This window comes from Acanthisitta chloris, unplaced genomic scaffold (genome assembly GCF_000695815.1).
Source record: "Acanthisitta chloris isolate BGI_N310 unplaced genomic scaffold, ASM69581v1 scaffold28173, whole genome shotgun sequence".
NCBI classification, from domain to species: Eukaryota; Metazoa; Chordata; class Aves; order Passeriformes; family Acanthisittidae; genus Acanthisitta; species Acanthisitta chloris.
Genome location: NW_008663732.1, coordinates 85916 through 105391, shown reverse-complemented (window position 1 = coordinate 105391; position 19476 = coordinate 85916). Strand labels below are relative to the sequence as shown.

General features: G+C 35.6%; 1 protein-coding gene across 1 annotated transcript in view; it reads left to right on the top strand.

Moving 5' to 3' along the window:
- Positions 1-2832: 2832 nt before the first annotated feature.
- Positions 2833-19476, top strand: part of OPA1 (optic atrophy 1 (autosomal dominant)) — a 51583-nt gene continuing 34939 nt past the window's right edge. Inside the window, exons 1-7 of the mRNA XM_009071086.1 lie at positions 2833-3141; positions 3461-3557; positions 6725-6792; positions 11711-11821; positions 15459-15512; positions 17993-18097; positions 19010-19096. Coding sequence (XP_009069334.1) covers positions 2860-3141; positions 3461-3557; positions 6725-6792; positions 11711-11821; positions 15459-15512; positions 17993-18097; positions 19010-19096 — 804 coding nt within the window. The 5' untranslated portion in view covers positions 2833-2859. The remainder of the gene's footprint in view (positions 3142-3460; positions 3558-6724; positions 6793-11710; positions 11822-15458; positions 15513-17992; positions 18098-19009; positions 19097-19476) is intronic.

The window sequence follows — 19476 nt, the reverse complement described above, 5'->3', positions numbered from 1 at the left end:
CCCGGTGAGGCAGTTCCCATCCTGAGTTCCCTGGGACGGACCATAGAGAAAGGATCTGCGGCTCCCACGTTCCGACCCTGGAGAGTTCGGGCTGCCTGTGTATCCAGGTGTTGTCCCTCCCAGAAGCTGCCCTGCATCCCGCTTGTTTTCCACCGTTCTACACCATTCCAGGCAGGAGCTGTGAAACTGAGTGGCTAGGAAAATGTTCCTTGGCAGATTTAGGAATGGCAGGAGGAAGCTAAGTGTTGTCTAGTGCTGAACGGGAAAGAAAATGCCACAGTGGTTTATGCTTTATCACGTTTGCTTTGTAGTCACAGGTGTATCAGAAACTCTTTCTTGTTTTGCATGAGCTCTGTAATCTCAGTGCAGTGTAAGAGCAGTCAGGTCACAGGCCTGTAATCAGGCAGGTTCTAATGGCAAAGTTGCTCCTGCCTGCAAGGATAATTTTTGTTATTGTTACAAACAGTTTTCCACAGGCTTAAATTTGGAGTTCATTAAATACTTCATTTAGCAGTATTGTCTTGGCATCCTTTCCTATATAGCTGCACTTCTCAGTGAAGTGATTATTGTGGTCAGTATTCATCAGGAGTTTTCAGCAGCAGGAGGAGAGAAGAAAGGAGAGAATGGAAGTTTTGGTGTAATGGTGGAGTTGTGGGGTTTTAGTGAATGATAAGATTTCACATCTGCAGTTAAAACAGGCTGGGTTTGAAATATGCGGTAACACTCAAAAGGCAATTGTTGATCAAGTTAGTGTCACAAGATTGTATGGTGGAATTCAATTTTTCCTTCAGTTTGAACATGCAGACTGAGTGCTGTCAAACACTGTGGCTTCTGAAAGAACAGTCACAGAGAAGAAAATGACTTTATATTACACAAAATGCCTCTAGCCTAGGTGAAGGCTGATAATGAGGAGTGGCTGCCACAGTATGTACCAGCACATAGCCTCTGCTGAAAACATCAAATGTCTGTGTAATGATAACGGCTGCAAAACAAAATAAAGGACAGAGCAGTCGTCCTTCCTTTGTATAGGTCTGGCACACCCTGGTTTTGAAAGTGGCTTCAAAAGTGGGAAATAAAACGTTTCTAGGGTAGAGTACCTTTCATTTTTTTTATTGCTAGTAGCCACTTCTGCATTAGTGCTATCTGTAGTTAATTTCTGAGCTTCTTGTAATTCCATGTTAAAGAGGAGAAACTTGTGTCTAGTTAAGGATTGTTCTGCTCCTGCTTATTAACCTCTTTCTTAGATAATAAATTTCTTACTGCCAAGGCACAGCCTTCTAGATAGTTCAGTACAGCAGCAAGAGGGTACCCTCCACAATCTTAGGAACTTAGGAACAAGGACTTGCAGAGGAGTCCTGGAGTTCCATTTTTAAGCTTTCCATTACACTGAAGGAAATCTCTAAACATAGATCCTTGGCAAAATTGGTGTTTTAAGGGGAGGAAATGTCTCAATTCACATGATTCTGATTTTTAACTGCCAAAAGCTCAATTTCTGGGTCAAAAGTGCTATTATAACAAAGTCTTCCACTTCTTTGGACATTAGGAACATGCCTGTCATAGCAAATGTCATCTCTAGTACATTGAAAATCTTAAGGCAAAGAACTGTATAGCCCACAGAACATGTTCTTAGAAAATGCCCTAAGGTTTGCCATTTCATGAGATCCACTTATTCTTTTTAACATTTTAAATGTTTTAAGATCATGGGGTGTATAATTTGCTTTTTCAATGGTGTGAAGCGCTTTCTTTTTTAGTATTTGTCCCATTTGTAATAAAATGCAGTTGATAATATTGTAAACCCTGAAAAAAGGCATCAAGGGACAAGCTTTAACTTCAAGACTGTAACTTTCATGTTTTGTATCCAGTGATTTAATATTAACCATGCTGATTTGATGGTGGGACTAAAAAAGTTATATAAGAAATTGTTTTTTTCCAGAGCAGTCTATTTTCCCTTAAACTAACAAAACTACCTCAAAATGTTGAAGGGTGCAGATAGTGTAATTGGAAATACAGAAGGAGCTTTATTCTGGGCTATGTGTTTGTTTTACCATAGGAAGCACTGATGAGGTTCTTGTGTTTTAACATGCACTTTTCATGGCTGAGCTCTGTCTTCAGAATTAGATCTTCCAGGGTGAATTTTTCCCTCTTGCATAAATCTGAATTCCTTCATGAAAGCATCAACAAATGTGGTGCAGCATCTGCACAAGTTATCTTGTCTGTCCATGGCCCAAGACAGAGCCATAGTCCTGTAATCCTAGAGCTGCAGCATGTTAAAGGAACTGAAAGATGCTGTTAAGAATGTTCTTCCAGCTCCAAAGGAGAATCTGCTTTGCCAAAATAGGGCAAATGTATTCTACAAAGGATTTTTTTCTGTGTATTATTTTTTGAAGTTTTAAAATCCTCTACAAACTTATGTTCTCTAAAAGTTCATTTAGAGAATAAGATAGGCCAGACTGTTAAATCTGCTTGTATGTTGCAAATCTTCTGTGGACTCTTAACTCCTGTTTGCCCAAAGTATGTTTTACCACAGACATGTCACTTGCCTTAATCCGGTGTGGAAGTTAAATTTAATTCATAACAGGCTTCATAAATGGTGTTTAAGGTTTTGTTTCTGTAACCACTAGAAATGTTATACACATTAACCATGTTTGCAGCTTTTTATTTTCCTGGTAGCATACCAGTGATAGCTGCAAATTGTACGTTCAGAGTGATGCTCTGATTTGTCTGTAACCAGCTGAAATGTAGTGTGAAGTGCTTCTAAAGAAGTGATTGAGTTAATGGTGTGTTGAAATCAGTTGCTCAGAGTTTCTATTATTTTATTTTAGTGTCATCTGCCGGAGTCTGGCAAATAGCAGCTATGGAATGAAGAGAAAATCACCACTTCAAAACCTGCATCTTGTTTCTCGAAGTATACATCATCCCTACTATCCAAGTTCAAAGTTTCAAAGACCTCCATTGAGGATATCCATTCAGCTGTTCTCTTCTCTTAATCGTCTTCCCCTTCGCAAAACAAAACTTTTAAATGTAAAATATGGATACCAGTTCCACAGGAACTTTTGGCTGGCTCGACTGGCCTCAAAGCTTCTCCGAGTCCGCTATCTCATACTAGGCTCTGCTGTAGGAGGTGGTTATACAGCTAAGAAGGTATTTATCTCTGGAAGCTATTTGGTGCATTTTGTCTTTTTTGTTACTCCTTACTTCAAAACAGTAGTTCTTGGTATAGTCACAAAAATAGTGTCATGTTTGGTTAATGAATGGCAATAACAGTGAGTGAATATGGAAAACAGAATTCTTGGAGAAATATTATGGATTGTTAGAGATCCAGGTAGTTACTATTCATATCTGAAGCTAGTGGGTTAGTATGTTTTATATATAGGTATTACTTCTCAATGGATTGCTCATGTGCTTCTCTGTGTGTATTTCTTTTTCTATTTCTACCATTATTTTTTCCTTCTTGTGTTAGACATACGATCAGTGGAAGGACATGATGCCAGATCTCGATGAATATAAGTGGATTGTTCCTGACTTCATTTGGGAGCTTGATGAACATATCGACTTCGGTACCACAAAAGCCATGATGTTACTCTGTCTGAAGGCTGCGTGTGTAAAGCTTAATCATACGAGCTTAGGCCCTCAGTGCCTCCCACCAGGAGTTGGGTTTTGTAATTTGAGTGAATTTGTGCTTTTAGGGTTTGGTGTATGTCTCACCAAGGTATTTGTATCGCTGTGTTTGTAGGAAGAAATTGAGTGTGTAGCATTGACATTCCTTATTTCATCCTTTCATTTGAGCATGTTCTTGCTCCTTTCATAAGACCTTCTAATTCCATTATTGAAAGGAGAGTTGCAGTATGATCGAGGGGACTTACACATGTTTTGGTAGTATATATGATGACACAAGTGAAGATATAAATAGATAAATAAAAAATATGTATGAGTAAAAGACTGGTTGAAAATGCAGGACAGTGAACCTGCCTATCTACAAAATTATCATGAAGATAGAGAAGAAAAGGAAATGACAAATATAGACTCTTTTTTTTCCTGAACCTTCTGGTTACAGTAGAGGTTTTTTGCATATTTTTAGATGAAAGACAGAAATGTGATAAACAAACTCTGACTTACTTATTATATGTGCAGGGTAGAAAGGTGTTCTTTTAAAAAAATCCTATTTTTTGAGATTTTACTACATAGAACCATAGAATGGTTTGGGTTGGAAGGAGCCTTAAAGATCATCTAGTTCAAGCCCCTCTGCCATTTGTGGGGGAAGTGAATAACTGAGAGAGATATTTTCTTGTACTTATTGCTAATGGACACTACATCTTTACAGTACTTTAAAGCTAATCATTTTGTCCTTTTTTGAAGGATACAAAATTGGCTTATTTATGAAATTGAAAATGAAACTTTTCTTAAAATGCTCAAGATGTTAACATAGTTCGTAGTGTGTGAAATGTGAAAAGCAGCAATGGGTTTTTGGCAGTTAAAAAGTATCTGAGGCAACCAACTTATCAGGAAGTTCAAAGTCTAAAACAGCAATTAGGTTTTCAGATCTGATAATCTTTCCCAACACTAGTGGGGGAGGTGCATGTGGAAAGAAACTTCTAATAACTGCATTTAAGAAATTACAAAGCCATGTCCTGAAACAGTTGCTAGGTTTTACAGCCTAAGCCACTTTCGTTCACAAAAATAATAAGAAAAACTTACTGTTATATTGTTTTCCTAGAAAAACTTATCAAAGCCCTCCCTGATGCAGATGACCTTGCCAAACTTCTGCCTGACTTTGACAAAATTGGAGAGAGCTTCACTGCACTGAAAGGATTTTTTACTCCTGGTGAGAACCATTTTTCAGCTTAGTTTTAATTCTGAAAGCATAAACTATTTCAAGATGAGGTTACAGGTATGTCCTTAGACACTAAAAGAAAGTGAATCCTGCAAATGTGTTTTCATTGTGTATTTCATCTGAAAGTGTTATGGACACAGGTAAGTGTGATGTATTTTTTTTAAAAAAAGAATTCTAGTAGCAAGTACAGAACCAAACGTGAAATTGAGTAGAAAACTAGAATTTTGTACAACTCTCAGCAAACAGACTGAAAGCTCACTTCCTTCACTGGGTTAGGGAAGCTGGATGTGCCCAGTTAGAACTTGGTAGAAATGAGAGTAACACTGGGCAGTAACAGTATCACAGCTGTTACAGGAGAAAAGAGTTGGATTACTAAGAGTGAAGGTTCTTAATGTTGCAGATATGTGAAATAAGAGATTCATAACAAAGGTATTCATTGTGTTGAATTATATTTTCCATCTGGACATGGTTCCAGAAGAACTTGCTTGGAGATTGTTAGGTAGGGGCTGCGTTTCGAAGGAGTAGGTAGGAGTTTTAACTCCTTCACAAAAGGCATGGGGGTGGTTTGTCTATTCAGTGTATTCAGGCTTAATGGATTCCAGGTTTGGGGAGACTTCAGTGAGACATTTCTGTCACTGGGCTTTTAAAACTAAAAAGTTAGCTATTTGATCACCCTATCTGACTTGCTAATGAGCACAGCTGAAAAGTTCACTCAGTCATTCTTGTAATAAAGTGCAAGAGTTTTTCTATTATGTATCTTATTAAATTATCAAACCACATAAATTTGTAGTCATGAAAGATTCTGTCTGTGAGGTGTTACACCTTTGTTCTAAGTGTGTTTGAAAATCTGTATCGGTGTGCGTAAGAAGTGTGTTTTCAGTTCTTTAAAATACTGCAAATGGCAGAAATAGTTCATTAATCTTATAAACTCAACGAGAACCTAAGTAGGGACCAAGTTCAGCAGAGTGACAAGTAGATTACAATCTCCTATGTATTTTGGCTGTTTAAAGTTTTGACAGTTTAAAATTGTGTTGCTATTGACTGGTACTGTGAGCTGTCACCTACGATTTGTTATCACACTCACACGGGCATAGTGGCCAGTTATGGTTGTTGTGGTCCTCCAAATGAGACAAAGATCCCTCATCTTTATTTTGCATTTTGGTTTGTATTTATAATTTTTATTTCCCCTCTTCTGCTGATTTTTCACAGGTTACAATTTGGTTAGTGAAGTCATAGGAGCTTCTGATCTACTTCTGTTGTTAGGTGTGTAAAAGCCCTTTTTCCTGCCCTTAACCTGCCTCTTTAAAGCAAACTGTTAAAGCACAACTGTACTAAGAGGAGTGAATATCAATATAAACACAACTATCTGCAGCAATTTAAGATTGATTTGTAAATACTTTCCAACTACTTTAAAATTACTCAGATGCTCCCCTGTAAGAATGAACAGAGGAACGGTGGATATGTCTCTGCCACAGTCTTTAGAAGATGCTTTTTATTTCAGGCTTTCTCCAGAAGCTTCTATTGAAAACCTATGGCATTACAACAGGAAAGAATTATTTTTTCTTGTTGCAATAACACCAATGGAATCTGTGTTATCCTTCTGTGTTTATCAGAAATAACTAATTTTACAGTATTTTGAGAACTTTTAATAGTCTAACTGAAGCTGCCTTCTCCCTTGTGATGTAACTAATCTGAGTCACAAACTAGGGGTAAAATTTTCAGATGAGTTTTAAACTGATTTTCTTCAGTTTCTTAAGATAAATCTTTTTTTATAGGAACAAAGATTATTGAATTACTAATGCATAGGGGTTGAAGCTTGAATTTTATAGTAGGTGTTGTTTGAGAACTTGTGTCTTTTGCATATTATAATGAGTTTCTGTAATTATATCCTAGGTTCTCCAGGAGAAACTGCATTCAGGGCTACTGACCAAGGATATGACAATGACAAACAGTTCAAGAAGGTAATTCCTTTCTTGCAAAACTGAAAATGTCTTGATAAACAGGTATTTATTTTCTTTAAAGTGTGTCAGGAACTACTTGCAGAGGTTTATTTGAAGCAGCTTGAAAAGACTTTATCATTGAAAATTACTTGTGTGCATTACTGCTTCTCATATATATAATAAACAGTGCAATGATGGTAAACACTTTGGTGTAAGGCAATACAAAGCAGTAATAGATGTCTTTAGGAATTGCTTTATTAAGAAAATTGGTGTGTAGTAAGAACATTATTTTAGGTATTTTATGTGCTTTTGTAATTTTTCAGGGTGTGTCCTCAGTGGCATTGAGCTTATAGGCTATTACTGAAGTTGGTTTGGGCTTTTGTAGTTATTTTAAAGCATTTCTGCTTGCAACCTCATTTCTGTTGACATTTTGACAGTTCTGATTCTTATTTAAGGATTTTTGCCTTAATAAAGAATTTCCATTTCTTAAAGCCGTTTGTTTTTTACTTTTTTTAATCTAGATAAAGCATACATCACATTTTTGTTGCTATTCTCTGGGAAGAAAAGTTACTGTATTTTGATAGCTTAAAGTTTTAGGTTGTTTTTTTTTTACTTGAAATAAAGAAGGTGAAGTATAATTTTTTTGTTCGTTTTCATGAACAGTAGATCTTGTTTCTATTAAATTCCTAATTGTCATGTTGCTCATCCTTTAAAGGCTTTTTACTTTTCCTGTGCTTATTTAAAAAAAAACTCTTTTAAAAATGGAAGGAAATCAATATATATCATGGAATTTGTAAAGTATTATATAGTTATTTTTGCAATTGAAAGTCTCAGAACTATAACTGGGGCTTTTCCATGAAAGACTTTTCTGTAAATGCAGGCATGTATACATTTATTCTACATTAATTCTGCATGGCAATATATAGTGAAACCTGTTCAAAGTTCACATCTTACAACCATATTTTTCCCTGTAGAACAGTGATGGATTTGTACATGAGAATTAAGTTATCTTTTAATTCCCCCTTTGTCTGTAAACTGTCTGTACATATTGTTTTACCTTCTCTTGAGTGATTGCTTAGCACAGGTTTCACTGTGTTGAACATAAGAAGACCTTATTGTTGTTTTGTGCAGAAGTGGCCATCTTAGTTTATTGTCTTTAATAATAAATTAACTGATTTTTATTTTTTTTTTGCTGAATACCAGTAATATCATTGAAACTTGTTACTCTCCTGTGTTTTTTTGGATGCAGTGACATGTGCCTTTTGACATTGCCAACGAAACTTTGACTTTGGAAAGTAGTCAAAGCCCATATATAAATCAGTAAGACTTGGAAAATTTAGTCTGGTCTACTGGTTTTTGTTACTCCAGTTATATCTGTTATGTTGTGCTTGGAAACTGTTGGTTTGCTAATTAATATGATCAGTTTTGCTTGGAATATTTCAAACAAGGCACAGAAGAACACCCAACAAAACATAATCACCGAGTTTATTGGCAGGCAGAATTCTTATTTTGAAGACAATGGATTAGATGGCCTTTTTGCATTCAGTGCTTTCCACTGCCAAGCAGTGTTAGTTCAAGAACTGTGATTGTATGGATGCATAAAATGTTGTAGTATGATATTAAATGTGTCTGATGAGCTGGTTTTCTTTGTTCCATTGTGAAGAGATTAGTAACTGATAAAGGAATCTGTGAATTACTCATTTGGAGGAATGTTCTGTAGAATTGTTTTTGGGCATGATCCTCAGACAGGTCTCTTAAAACTTTTTGTAGAACAAGTGAGAAACCAGTTAGTTTGCAGGGTAACTTTGAGAGAGTGAATGATGTCTTTCTTGAACACCAAATCAGACTGTACTGCTTCTTGTCAGCTACTGTGTCTATCTCATGATCTCTCATTTAATCCAAAAGGTACAATATTTTTAAAAGAGAATTGAAGTAATAATACTGGAGTGTTCAGATAAGTCATTTAAATAAATGGTCTTTAAATCTCTTTCTGCTTCAATTAAATAAGAAATTTTGTTCTGAAAGAAGAGAGGAGATAGTTATAAAAACTAGAGTGTAGTAAAAATATGTTACTGTATTGTATGTGAGGGACTTTGTACTTGAAACAGCAGTGTTACCTTCTTAGAAAATGATCTATGCTATTGTCTATCTACAAGAAAAATTTCCTGAAGGTATAGCTTCCTATTAAAGCAAGCAAATTCCAAAGCTGAGCCTTTAACCTTAAAGAAAATGTCTAGTGGTTATAGCTGTGGCAGAGTAGGAATGAAAAATGTGAGTCAGATATTGATTTGGGGCTTAGATAGTCCTTTCTCTGCTTTGGTGCTTTGATAAAATCTCGTGCCTTGAAGAACCTGCTGCATTTGAGGAGTTGGCAGTGCCTGGTTGCCTTGCTTGGCCCATACAGGGTCAGCTTCAGTCCATGTGGGAAGCAGCACAGTGTTCTACAACCTTTCACTCCAGCTACTGCTGGAGAGTGACAGAGCGACTCCAGTAAGGAATGTCATTTGACCCAGATTTTTATTTTTTTTAAACATCCTCTTTTGTTTTGTTCCTTCTTGCAGATTATGCAATAAAGTTTCCATAATTTTCTTTTTTTATTGATAGCACCAATATAGACCCAACTTAATTTCCAGTTTCATGTTTTAGGCACTCTGGATAAAATTGTGACATTTATTCACATTCTTAGAAATTCATCCTCCTTATCATTTCCAGGTCTTCGTGTTCCTTTTAAATGAAAGAGTCATACTCAGCTGAAACACATTTTAGTGATTTTAAGTGTTAAATAATGGGGGGAGGGTTTAAAAACAGTAACAATGCCAGCACTTGTTTTGCATTCTTTTACATTTATTTTGCACCCAGATTCGTATTATGACTTTGCAGGGTTTGTCCCAATGTGTCTGTCAACTACTGTTACTCCCTTTTATGTTGTTTCTTTGACAGGAGTAATATAGTGTTTGTAAAGAACGTGGGTTTTGAAATCCTCAGTGGATCAGTGTTGGTTTTTCTAGATAAAATTCCTTGAGATAAACCTAGTTTTACACTAGAATGATTGATTTGGCAGTGGGGGACACTGTGGTAGTGTCCAATGACAGAAAGATGTAAATATTTTTGTTTGTGTCTTGGTTCATACCAGCCTGGGTGTTGTGTGTATAGAATCATCGAGGTTGGAAGAGACCTTTGAGATCACCAAGGCCAACCATATAGTTGTGTGCTATTTAAAGTTCTTGATTTTTTTTTTATACTAATTTATTTTTTAATTCAAAGCTATAAATTAAGAAATAGAATATAAAGGAAATAAAGTAAGAAGATTATTGGCTGATACATACAAAGAAGAAGGTTAGAAGCCTTTTAAAGCCCTTTATTTTTTGTTGGGATATTTTATTAAATGGAGTAGCTGTAGTTGAAAAGGGCCTTTCATACTTTACTGTGGACTGAGTCACATGTAGTAGATGTCTTAGAAAGCACATTAAACAGATTTGGTGACTTCAAACATTTGTCACATTTCCTGTTTCAATGCATAAAGCCTTCATGGCAGATTTTGTTCAGTGTTTCTTCTTGTACTTTTTGGACCCATAGGGACTGTGTTGGGTCGTACTGAGAGTTTCCTTGACTACAAAATGGCAAAATATTATTATTGTTCCTCTAAGACGAAGCTTAGCTGTGTGGCTCTCTCTCCTTGCTGCTGGTTGGAAATGAAACCCCTTGCCTGAGTTTCTGGCACAACTCTAATGCATTTGCTAGTCTGGCAGTAGAGACGTTTATTAAATGTCAAAGTGATCCTGTAAAATACAAATGACAAGATTTTTCTGTTCTTGAAATGAAACAAATCACTATTTAACAAATGTTTCTACTTGATCATTTGATTGTCTCTCTTCTTTGATCCCTTCTCTCCTGTGTTGTTTATCCTTATGTGTACATGCCTGTGTGTGTATTTCATGCAACAAATGTATAACTTGATGATAGATGTCTTGAGTTCTTACATCAAAGTTCTATTTGTTTTGATTTTGGGTTTGTTTTGATTCCTGAAGTACATTTTTGAAACCTTTCATTTCACTGAATGTTTTCATAGAAGAAGGTGTATAATTTTTAAAGACCATTATTTAAATAGTCCATTCATATTTTTGTCTACATTCTCTGAAATAAACTGTTCATAAAGTTGCAGTAGATGCTGACACAGTATTTCTAAACCAATTTTGGAAGACAGCTTACTATTACGATGTGGAGAGAGAAGAGAAGAAAACTAGGCTTTGTGGAGATGCTGAATGAGTACAGCAATAAGCAGTCAGTGATTTTTTAAGTGGTCAGAAAGGATCATGACATCCTGAATTTAAATTACAGTGTGTCACAGAAGTTGAAAGGGGCGTATTTTATGCTCTGAAACTATTTTTCTTCTGCTAGTTTGAGAAAGTTAAGTAGCAGGCAAAATTCATCTTTCTATAAACTGTCTGCATTGTGCTGGGAATAAAAATTAAAAGAGAACTTCTACTGACCAAGCTGATCCTGTTGGCTGCTGTGCACAGCTATGTGTAGAACATCCAAAACACTGTCTGTAGATACATGCATAGCCAAGTGCTGAAAAATTGCTGATACTTAAGAATTTCAGGTATGAATAATCGAAATCCTGGATGCTTTGAGAATATTTTAAAGCCAGGATTGTTGAATTTGTAAAAGATTTAGATACTTAGTTGAAATTGAATTACAAAGCTAAATAACTTAATGTTGATTGGTTTGTTCTGCCTGGATTTGCAAAGTGCAAGGTTTTGCTGGTTCTATCCACTCCAGCTATCTAGCAAGAGATCTTGGTGATGAAATTTTACTTTTGTTTGAACTGACTCATTCATACCTGTTTTTCATCTGTCTTTGTCATGCCCTTTGGTTTGAAGTCGTTCTCCTTACACCCCAAATTTTTCCTCTCCTTTTTATTATAAACTCATGGCAGGGCCTGCTTGGTGAACTCATTCTGTTACAACAACAAATCCAGCAGCACGAGGAGGAAGCGCGCAGAGCCGCGGGCCAATATAACATGGGCTCTTCCCAGCAGCAGCGAAAGGTGATGGCTTAAGGGACCTTATGTACTGCATTCACTTTAATCCAATACTTCAGCCTTCTGCGTTTGAGCTAGAAGAATCTAACTAATTAAATCCTGGGCCCAAGTAGTTATTGCAGCCAAAGTAATTGCAAATGTAGAGTCCTGTTTTAGTTTAATCAAGTTGCATTTAAAGCATGATGTTAAAAGCAGAGCAGGTACTTTGTGTCGCTTTGAAAAATTATGTTCTCTGCCACTATAAAAACTTCGTGCATTATGAATTCGTTAAAGGAAAGTATGTGAATTAATGTCAAGTTTGTCCTCTACTGTTGCTTGCTTATTGTAGCTCTATCTTGTAACACTGTAGCTATTTACTGGCAATGTATCTCTGGGAACTTTTTTCCCTGTTTTATATTATTACCAATCTGAAAATGACAGCAGTGTTGCACAGACAATTAAATGCTGCTGTTAATATCAGGATTTGCTTTATAATTCATCAAAGGTAATCCTTTATCTGTTTTCCATCCATTTATACTGATATATTGTAATTTTTGAACATCTTCACTTTACTTAATTTAAGCTCAGGTAATTTTATTAATTATATGGCTGAGATTAATTGGAAATGCTTCTTAAATTAGGATATTTTAGTTGTCTAATCTGTTACAACCTGTAGTTCTTAACCACATAGCTTTGCTGGCAGCTTCTGTGCCCCCTGAGAAGCTTTTCTGAATACTTGTACTTTTCAGCAGCTTTGGAACTGAGCACTGAATACAGAACTTTGTCTTCTGTACAGCTGAAGATAAATTTCACAGAAAGAGGAACACACTAAATGTGAATTAAACTTTCAGACATAGTTGCATAACTGTAATTGTCATTATTTTTAGTCTGTCAGCAGAGGAAAATCACTGTTTTCTGAAACAACAGTAGCATTTTATACTCAAATGTTTTACTTTCTTGCCATATTTTTTAGGGTTTAGGGTTACGACCCCTGGCCCCTCTAAACTTTTAATGCTCCCTTAACTTGAAAAAAAAATAGATGGTAACAGCAATTTTTTTCTTCATTTAAATTGTTTAATTTATTGAGTTAACATTCTGCCTGGATTTAAAATAGCACTGATGTATTCTTCCTCAGTTATGAGTCTAAGCATAGTATAATAAATTATAATGTAAATGCAATTATTTGAGATTATTTTATCTCAATAGGTGTCCTAAACATGTCCTTGCAGTCATTCCCTTCCAGATGTGTATTTTAGTAAAGAATGAAGATAGCTTAAGTGGTCTAAATATTATCTATTTGTTCAGTTACTCTTTGTTTTTCAAATAGCTGTAACTCCTTTCAGCCTCTGTCGGATTGTAGACAGAGTATTGAGAGTGCTGGAGTGTGGAACAGCAGCTTGAAGTTTATAGAATGTATGAACTTGTAAAAATGACTGGAAAAGCAATATAATATTTGATATATAAATATTTATCAGCATAATAAAGACAGGAAGGAAAGTGAGCTTGATATTACGTTTGTTTCTGATTCAAATTCTACTTTTGTTTCTGATTCAAATTCTACTTTCTTAGTACTTTGTTGCAACTAATTCCACAATTCCTAAGCTGTGAAAGCAACTGCAAGGGCTGTCTTTGTAAATGTTGTCCTGCCCTCAGTGGCAGGTACTTTGTTTTCTGAGTGTTGATTGTCTTTGCATATAGGAAGTTTTAACTCAGTGTTCCATTTGGCATGTGTGCCTTATGGCAAGGAATGTGTCTTGTTTGTCACACTAATCTTTTTACTTGAATCAGAGTGAAAGAGATGGTAAACTATTTTCTTCAATATCTCAATATGAGGATATGACAGATTCCCATCATTGATCCAGGTTCTCCTTTGGAAGAATAAATCATTACTGTAATTGAAACAAGTCATCACAGACCCTTTTGACAGGGCATAAACTAACCAGGTTTATTTTCCAGTTGAGTTGGTTCCTTGCCTGTCTATTAGAGAACATGATAGTTTCATTTCCATTCTTGGAAATTTTGTTGCCCAACTCACATATTTTGCTCGATTTGCTCTTTTTTCCATTTTAATTTAATTACTCAATGTTAAATCTACTACAGTCATAAATTTAATAATAAGATCCATCTCACAATCGGGGAGGGTGTTAAAAACATAATTGATTTTTTTTAATTAGCCTTTTGATGCCTATTTAGCAGTGTAATTTAGTCTTGTAGTGCTGCACTGTGTAGCTCTTCTGTAGATGACCAATTTGAAATTTGAAATCTTTATAGTCTGGTTAGAGGAGACCAATAACTGTGGTTTTGAAAGTACTACATTCTCATTGCCCTTCTATTTTTATTCTCCCCTTCCATCTCTGAGGGGGTGAAAGTGTGTGTATTTAAATGTTTATGTACATGCGTCACCTTGTGTCTCTGTCTTAAAATAACCCTGTTTCTGATGCCCTTTTGCTTCCAGTGAACTAATTAACAGAAGTGAATAGTTAATTTACAGCACTTCCTCTTTGCTGTTTATGAACCAAGCAAATAATTGGATAAAGATCAAAGTGTCAGCTTGGATTGCTGTCTGTAAAGTGCAGACACAATCCTGTTGATTACAGGCTTAATAGCTAAATAATATTGATCGCTATGAATAATTGTGGATTTTTTTCTTACTTAATCTGTAACAACTGTTGTAAAATGATAGTAACCCAATTAATTTGTCTAAATGACAGCTGTCCTCTGCATAGTAGATAATATGCTCTTTCTGATCTGTAGCTAACTTGAGTTGAAAATGTCACATGAGCTTTATTACATGAACTTTATTTAAATATTGAAGCTTTCAGTAATTGTTTGGATTATAACTTTTTCTTAATTGAATATTGCATCAATCATTTGATGTTCTGTTTGTTAATATTTGCAGCATAGGAATTTGTATTGCACCATCAATGCTTTCGTCTCAGTGTTATTAAAAGGGGATTATTCTGTACAATTGTTTATTACATCTTGATGAACATATTTTAGCAGTATTTGACTAAGAATGGTTCTTAGTGCCTGATCTTATTACATTAATGCCTTGAACTCCAAATCTCTTGTACTATAATATCCTAATTTTACTGGGGTTTTAATGTAATTTAAATAATTTTGAAATAACACTTATCCTGTCCTGCCTACCCAAAATTTATGAAGTGGCACATGCATGTTTAGGATTGTAATTCTGAAAAGCAAATATGAAATAATAATCCTTGTGGTTATTCAGAAATAGTGAATACTCACCTGAAAGTAGGGTTTGTAGCAAGCAGGTGTTCAGGGGTTGTATCCATTTAAGATTGTGCTAATTCAGGAAATGAATGTATGAGATGCTGAGAGTTTGAGCAGTAAAACCACATTTAGTTCAGTGACCAGAAAGCTCAACACTAAGCCACTTTCCTAGGATTAAGTCTTGAAGGGTTAATTTTTGCATTTGCACGTACTGGAATTCAGACAGTTCTTTGATGGGAACCTCCTGTTGCAGATGGAGCTTTCCATCAGCTTTAAATCTCAAATGCTAACTGTAGAATTTTACTTGCTTCGAAATGCATGTAAAGTCCATTTCCTTATGTGGAATGAAGCTTTCAGTTTGTGTTTTGATTACTTGCAGTGGTTAAAATAAACAAGTCATAGTAGCCATGATTATTTCTCTTCGTAGGTTTCTGACAAAGAGAAGATTGATCAACTTCAAGAAGAACTTTTACGCACTCAGGTGACTTTTCTGAGTTACTGATGTCTTAAATAGTGAATTATGTGCAGCAGACTCAGACTCACTAGACAAAAGCACACCTGAAATATAAGATATTTGGTAAAAATGCAGTTCTTTAATCAGTCTCTGAGTTTATCAGTACAGGCTTCTCTGTGTTAGCACAGACTAAAGGACAGTTTAGTCTGTTCTTTCTCTGACAGTGTCTTAGAGAATGCAAGAGGGGAGTGTAAAGATAGGGTAAATGTGTAATCAGACTTTCCCAAAATGCTTCCTTGCCTTTAATGCTGTGTATTCCTGGAGTGTAAAGTTAGTCCAAGGATGTTCCATAAGTACAGTGATGCTATTCCAGTTTTTAACTTTTTTGCTGAGATGCAGCGTCTTAAAAACAGCCTTTAGTTGTAACATGCTGCATCTCATATATTTAGTAGCTTTGAATTTATAAATCTATAATGTCTTGTATGTTTAATTAGCACATTTTTTGCATAAAGGAAATGAGTTTGCTTATTCCGGAGTTATATTTTTAAGGAAAAATAGACATGTCATATGGGATATGTGGAGTGAGACATTCAGATTATAGTACAGTGGCATTCAGAGTCACAGTATCTTTTATGTTTTCTTCTATCAAGGAAAATATTTGTAGCTACAATGCTGGAGTTGCAAACAAGCCATGCAGTGTTAATGAAAATCTGTTTTGTGGAGCAATAAGCAATTTTTTCAATTAAAGTTGCTTTAATGTTTGGACTGTTTTGTAGGAAAATTGTTATGTCAGATTAAAAGCTTTTTCTCTGCCATCTCTTTGGGATTTAAGGCACCATTTAATCCTTTAGAAGCTGGAGAGGATGGTGCTGTCCAGAGCAGTGTCCTTAAAAAAAATCAAAAAGTAAAAAGCTGAACAAGAATGACAACTATTGGTAGGATTTTTTAATACACGTTTCTAAAAACTATTGCTTCACAGAACCCAATCCACTTTCAGAATATCTCATTCAGTTGTCACTTCATACGTTCTGAAAGAGTATGTGCTTTGGCAGGGAAATCCTGTTTTCAGTATTTCCCGTTGTTACTTCTGTTAAGGTGGAGCATGCTTTGTTGGCTGGCAGGAAAGGAAAAGATCTGCAGTGATCAGCTTTGGGATCACTGCTTTTCAAACTGCCCTTTTAAAAGTGCATGGCCTAGCTTCAGAGAACCTAGCTGTTCAGGAATAGGCATTTGAATAGCCCATTTGTTAGTATGAATTTCAGTATGTATTGATTACATACATGTTCAATTGTTCCTCGTACATAAAACCTGGACTTATAGTCTGACAAGTTTAAAATAGAAATAAATCTCATCTCTTCTATCAAGGATGCAAGTATATATGAACATACATTGTTCAAGAATAAAGTCGGAAAAATCAAATCATTTTCATGTTCTTTGAAATTTGGTTTTTCATTCAGTGGCTGATTTCAGAATTCCCTGTATCAGCTCAACCAAGGAGCATTTCCAGCCCTTCTGGGGCATAACTTTCATAATATTGGGCAATGCAGTGTGTAGCTGCAGATCTGGTTTGCAAAGAAATATTTCATACTGTAGGCAGTACTTAGAGAAGGAACCAGGGTTCCTCAGCTATACTATTGACAGTTTTGGTTAGATAGGAATTTTTTCCTTTAAGGTATGTTCCCTTACAATAAACTTAGGAGTTTCATGTATTGTACCTTAATGGAGCTTATAATATTGGGCAATGCAGTGTGTAGCTGCAGATCTGGTTTGCAAAGAAATATTTCATACTGTAGGCAGTACTTAGAGAAGGAACCAGGGTTCCTCAGCTATACTATTGACAGTTTTGGTTAGATAGGAATTTTTTCCTTTAAGGTATGTTCCCTTACAATAAACTTAGGAGTTTCATGTATTGTACCTTAATGGAGCTTGTCAGGGCAAATATAAGATGTCTTTTTTTCCTGTCTCATTGATTTGAACTCTCATTTCCAACAAAGTTTTAATCTCCTTGATTAGCAAGGTAGAACTAGTAACATTTAAGCTAGATTATTTTTCAGAGTTAATGCATATTGGTCATTTCTTTGGTTTGCTACTCACTTTTCTGGAGTTAACGTACAGTGAATCTTTGTTCTGTCTGTAGGCTTCTAAATTGATTGGCAGTTTGCCTCAGCCACATTGTTTTGATGCAGGGTTTTGTAACCTTTTTATATATTTGATAATTTTGAAAGCATTTATTACTTACCTTTTTTTATAACAGCTTGAAATTTTGATTTGTTCTTAAAAGTAGCCCAGGCCAAATACATTCCTATGCCATAGAAAATGGTTTTCAGAGCAAATATCATAATTATATTCATATTCTAGCACTCTTAATAACTGCAGTGATCACAAAGGTTTCTGTATTTTTGAAGGGCTTACTTGAAAGATGATACATTTTTCATAGGTAAAACTTTGCCCATGTGAGTGTACTGTTTCCATAATTACACAAGTGTATTTGTCCTGCTGTCTTGTAGCTCAAATACCAAAGAATGCTGGAGCGATTAGAGAAGGAGAACAAAGAATTAAGAAAATTGGTACTGCAAAGAGATGACAAGGGAATTCATCAGAGGAAGTTAAAGGTACTTATGTGTTGTACAACTGCATAGAAATATAATTACACCATTTTTACCACTGTGCTATTATAAACTGTATTTGATTATTCATATATAAACGAGTTATTATTAAAATTGTTATAATACATCTATGCTAATTTTTTGACATGTCAAGGCTTTTATACATCCATTTCTTTTTTGGAAATACCTTCAGTTGAAGAGCACAAAGTGGTTACCAGATCTGTCTAAATAACTTACCTATGCAAATTGGAAATGTGGATTGTTTTCTTTGATGTAGCTTCACTGTATTTGCTAACAAATATGCTTCAACTCTTCTTATACACACAGGCTGATAACTTTGTGCTTTGTCATGGGTCTTACTGAGTTTGGTAGGGATATAGTTATGGGGTCAGGAAACATCTTTTAATGTCTCTATATAAATCTAGGGAGGCTGAACTAAGTATGCTTTTGCCTGCCAGCATCCTGAGCATTCTAAAAATGGGTGCTTTCTGCCTCTCTGCATCACTTGCTGACCAATATGAATCTTCCTCTTTCCTCTGGGAGCTGGAAGATATGGAGTTCTTATTTGAACAGAATGAGATTTATAGCTCTGTTACTGTTGTTAATGCAAGATGCATTAGATGCAAAGCTAGATGTTTCATGGAAGAAACTAATTTCAGAATCTGAACCCTGTTATTCCCTTATGCTGTATGTCATACCTCTCATTTTCCTCTGTCAGCAAGATGCTGTAGCATTTTCATCCGCAGAAGGCAAGGGGTGGCTTTACTTGGTATTGTGCTGTGCTGCAGTATACACAGTTTAGGTTTCAAACCATCAGGAGAGAACATTTTTACACATGAGTTTACAGGTGAAATAGTGTGAAACCTAGTCTTTGTTCTCTTAATTGGCTTTGTTTTCTCTCTGTACTTTTTTCTGAAGAAATCCTTGATTGATATGTATTCTGAAGTACTCGACATCCTGTCTGATTACGATGCCAGTTATAACACTCAAGATCACCTACCTCGAGTAAGTAGATAACAAATTCAAGAGTTTTACTGAAACACCAGGCTTCTAATTGAATAGAGCATTTAATTGTATTCCAGAATAATCAGAGCTAGTGCTAAGCTGTTTTCTTGTAACTCCAGGTTTTTGGCTTAAGACACATTCTCTATTTTAAGAGCAATAAAACTATTGTGTGAATAACCAGTGTAACTTATGTTAAGTATGTCTTGGCTCATAGATAAAGCCCTGTCTAGACTGAGATATTTGTGCTGTGCTGAGCTTTTAATTTGGAATGGTTTCAGTCAGGGCACCCCAGCCTTCTCAGCTTAGTAAAGTGTTGTTTCCCAGTGCGTGTGAGTGGAGCTGAGAGGGTAAGGTGCCCTGGCTGTCTCCCTGCAGCAGTG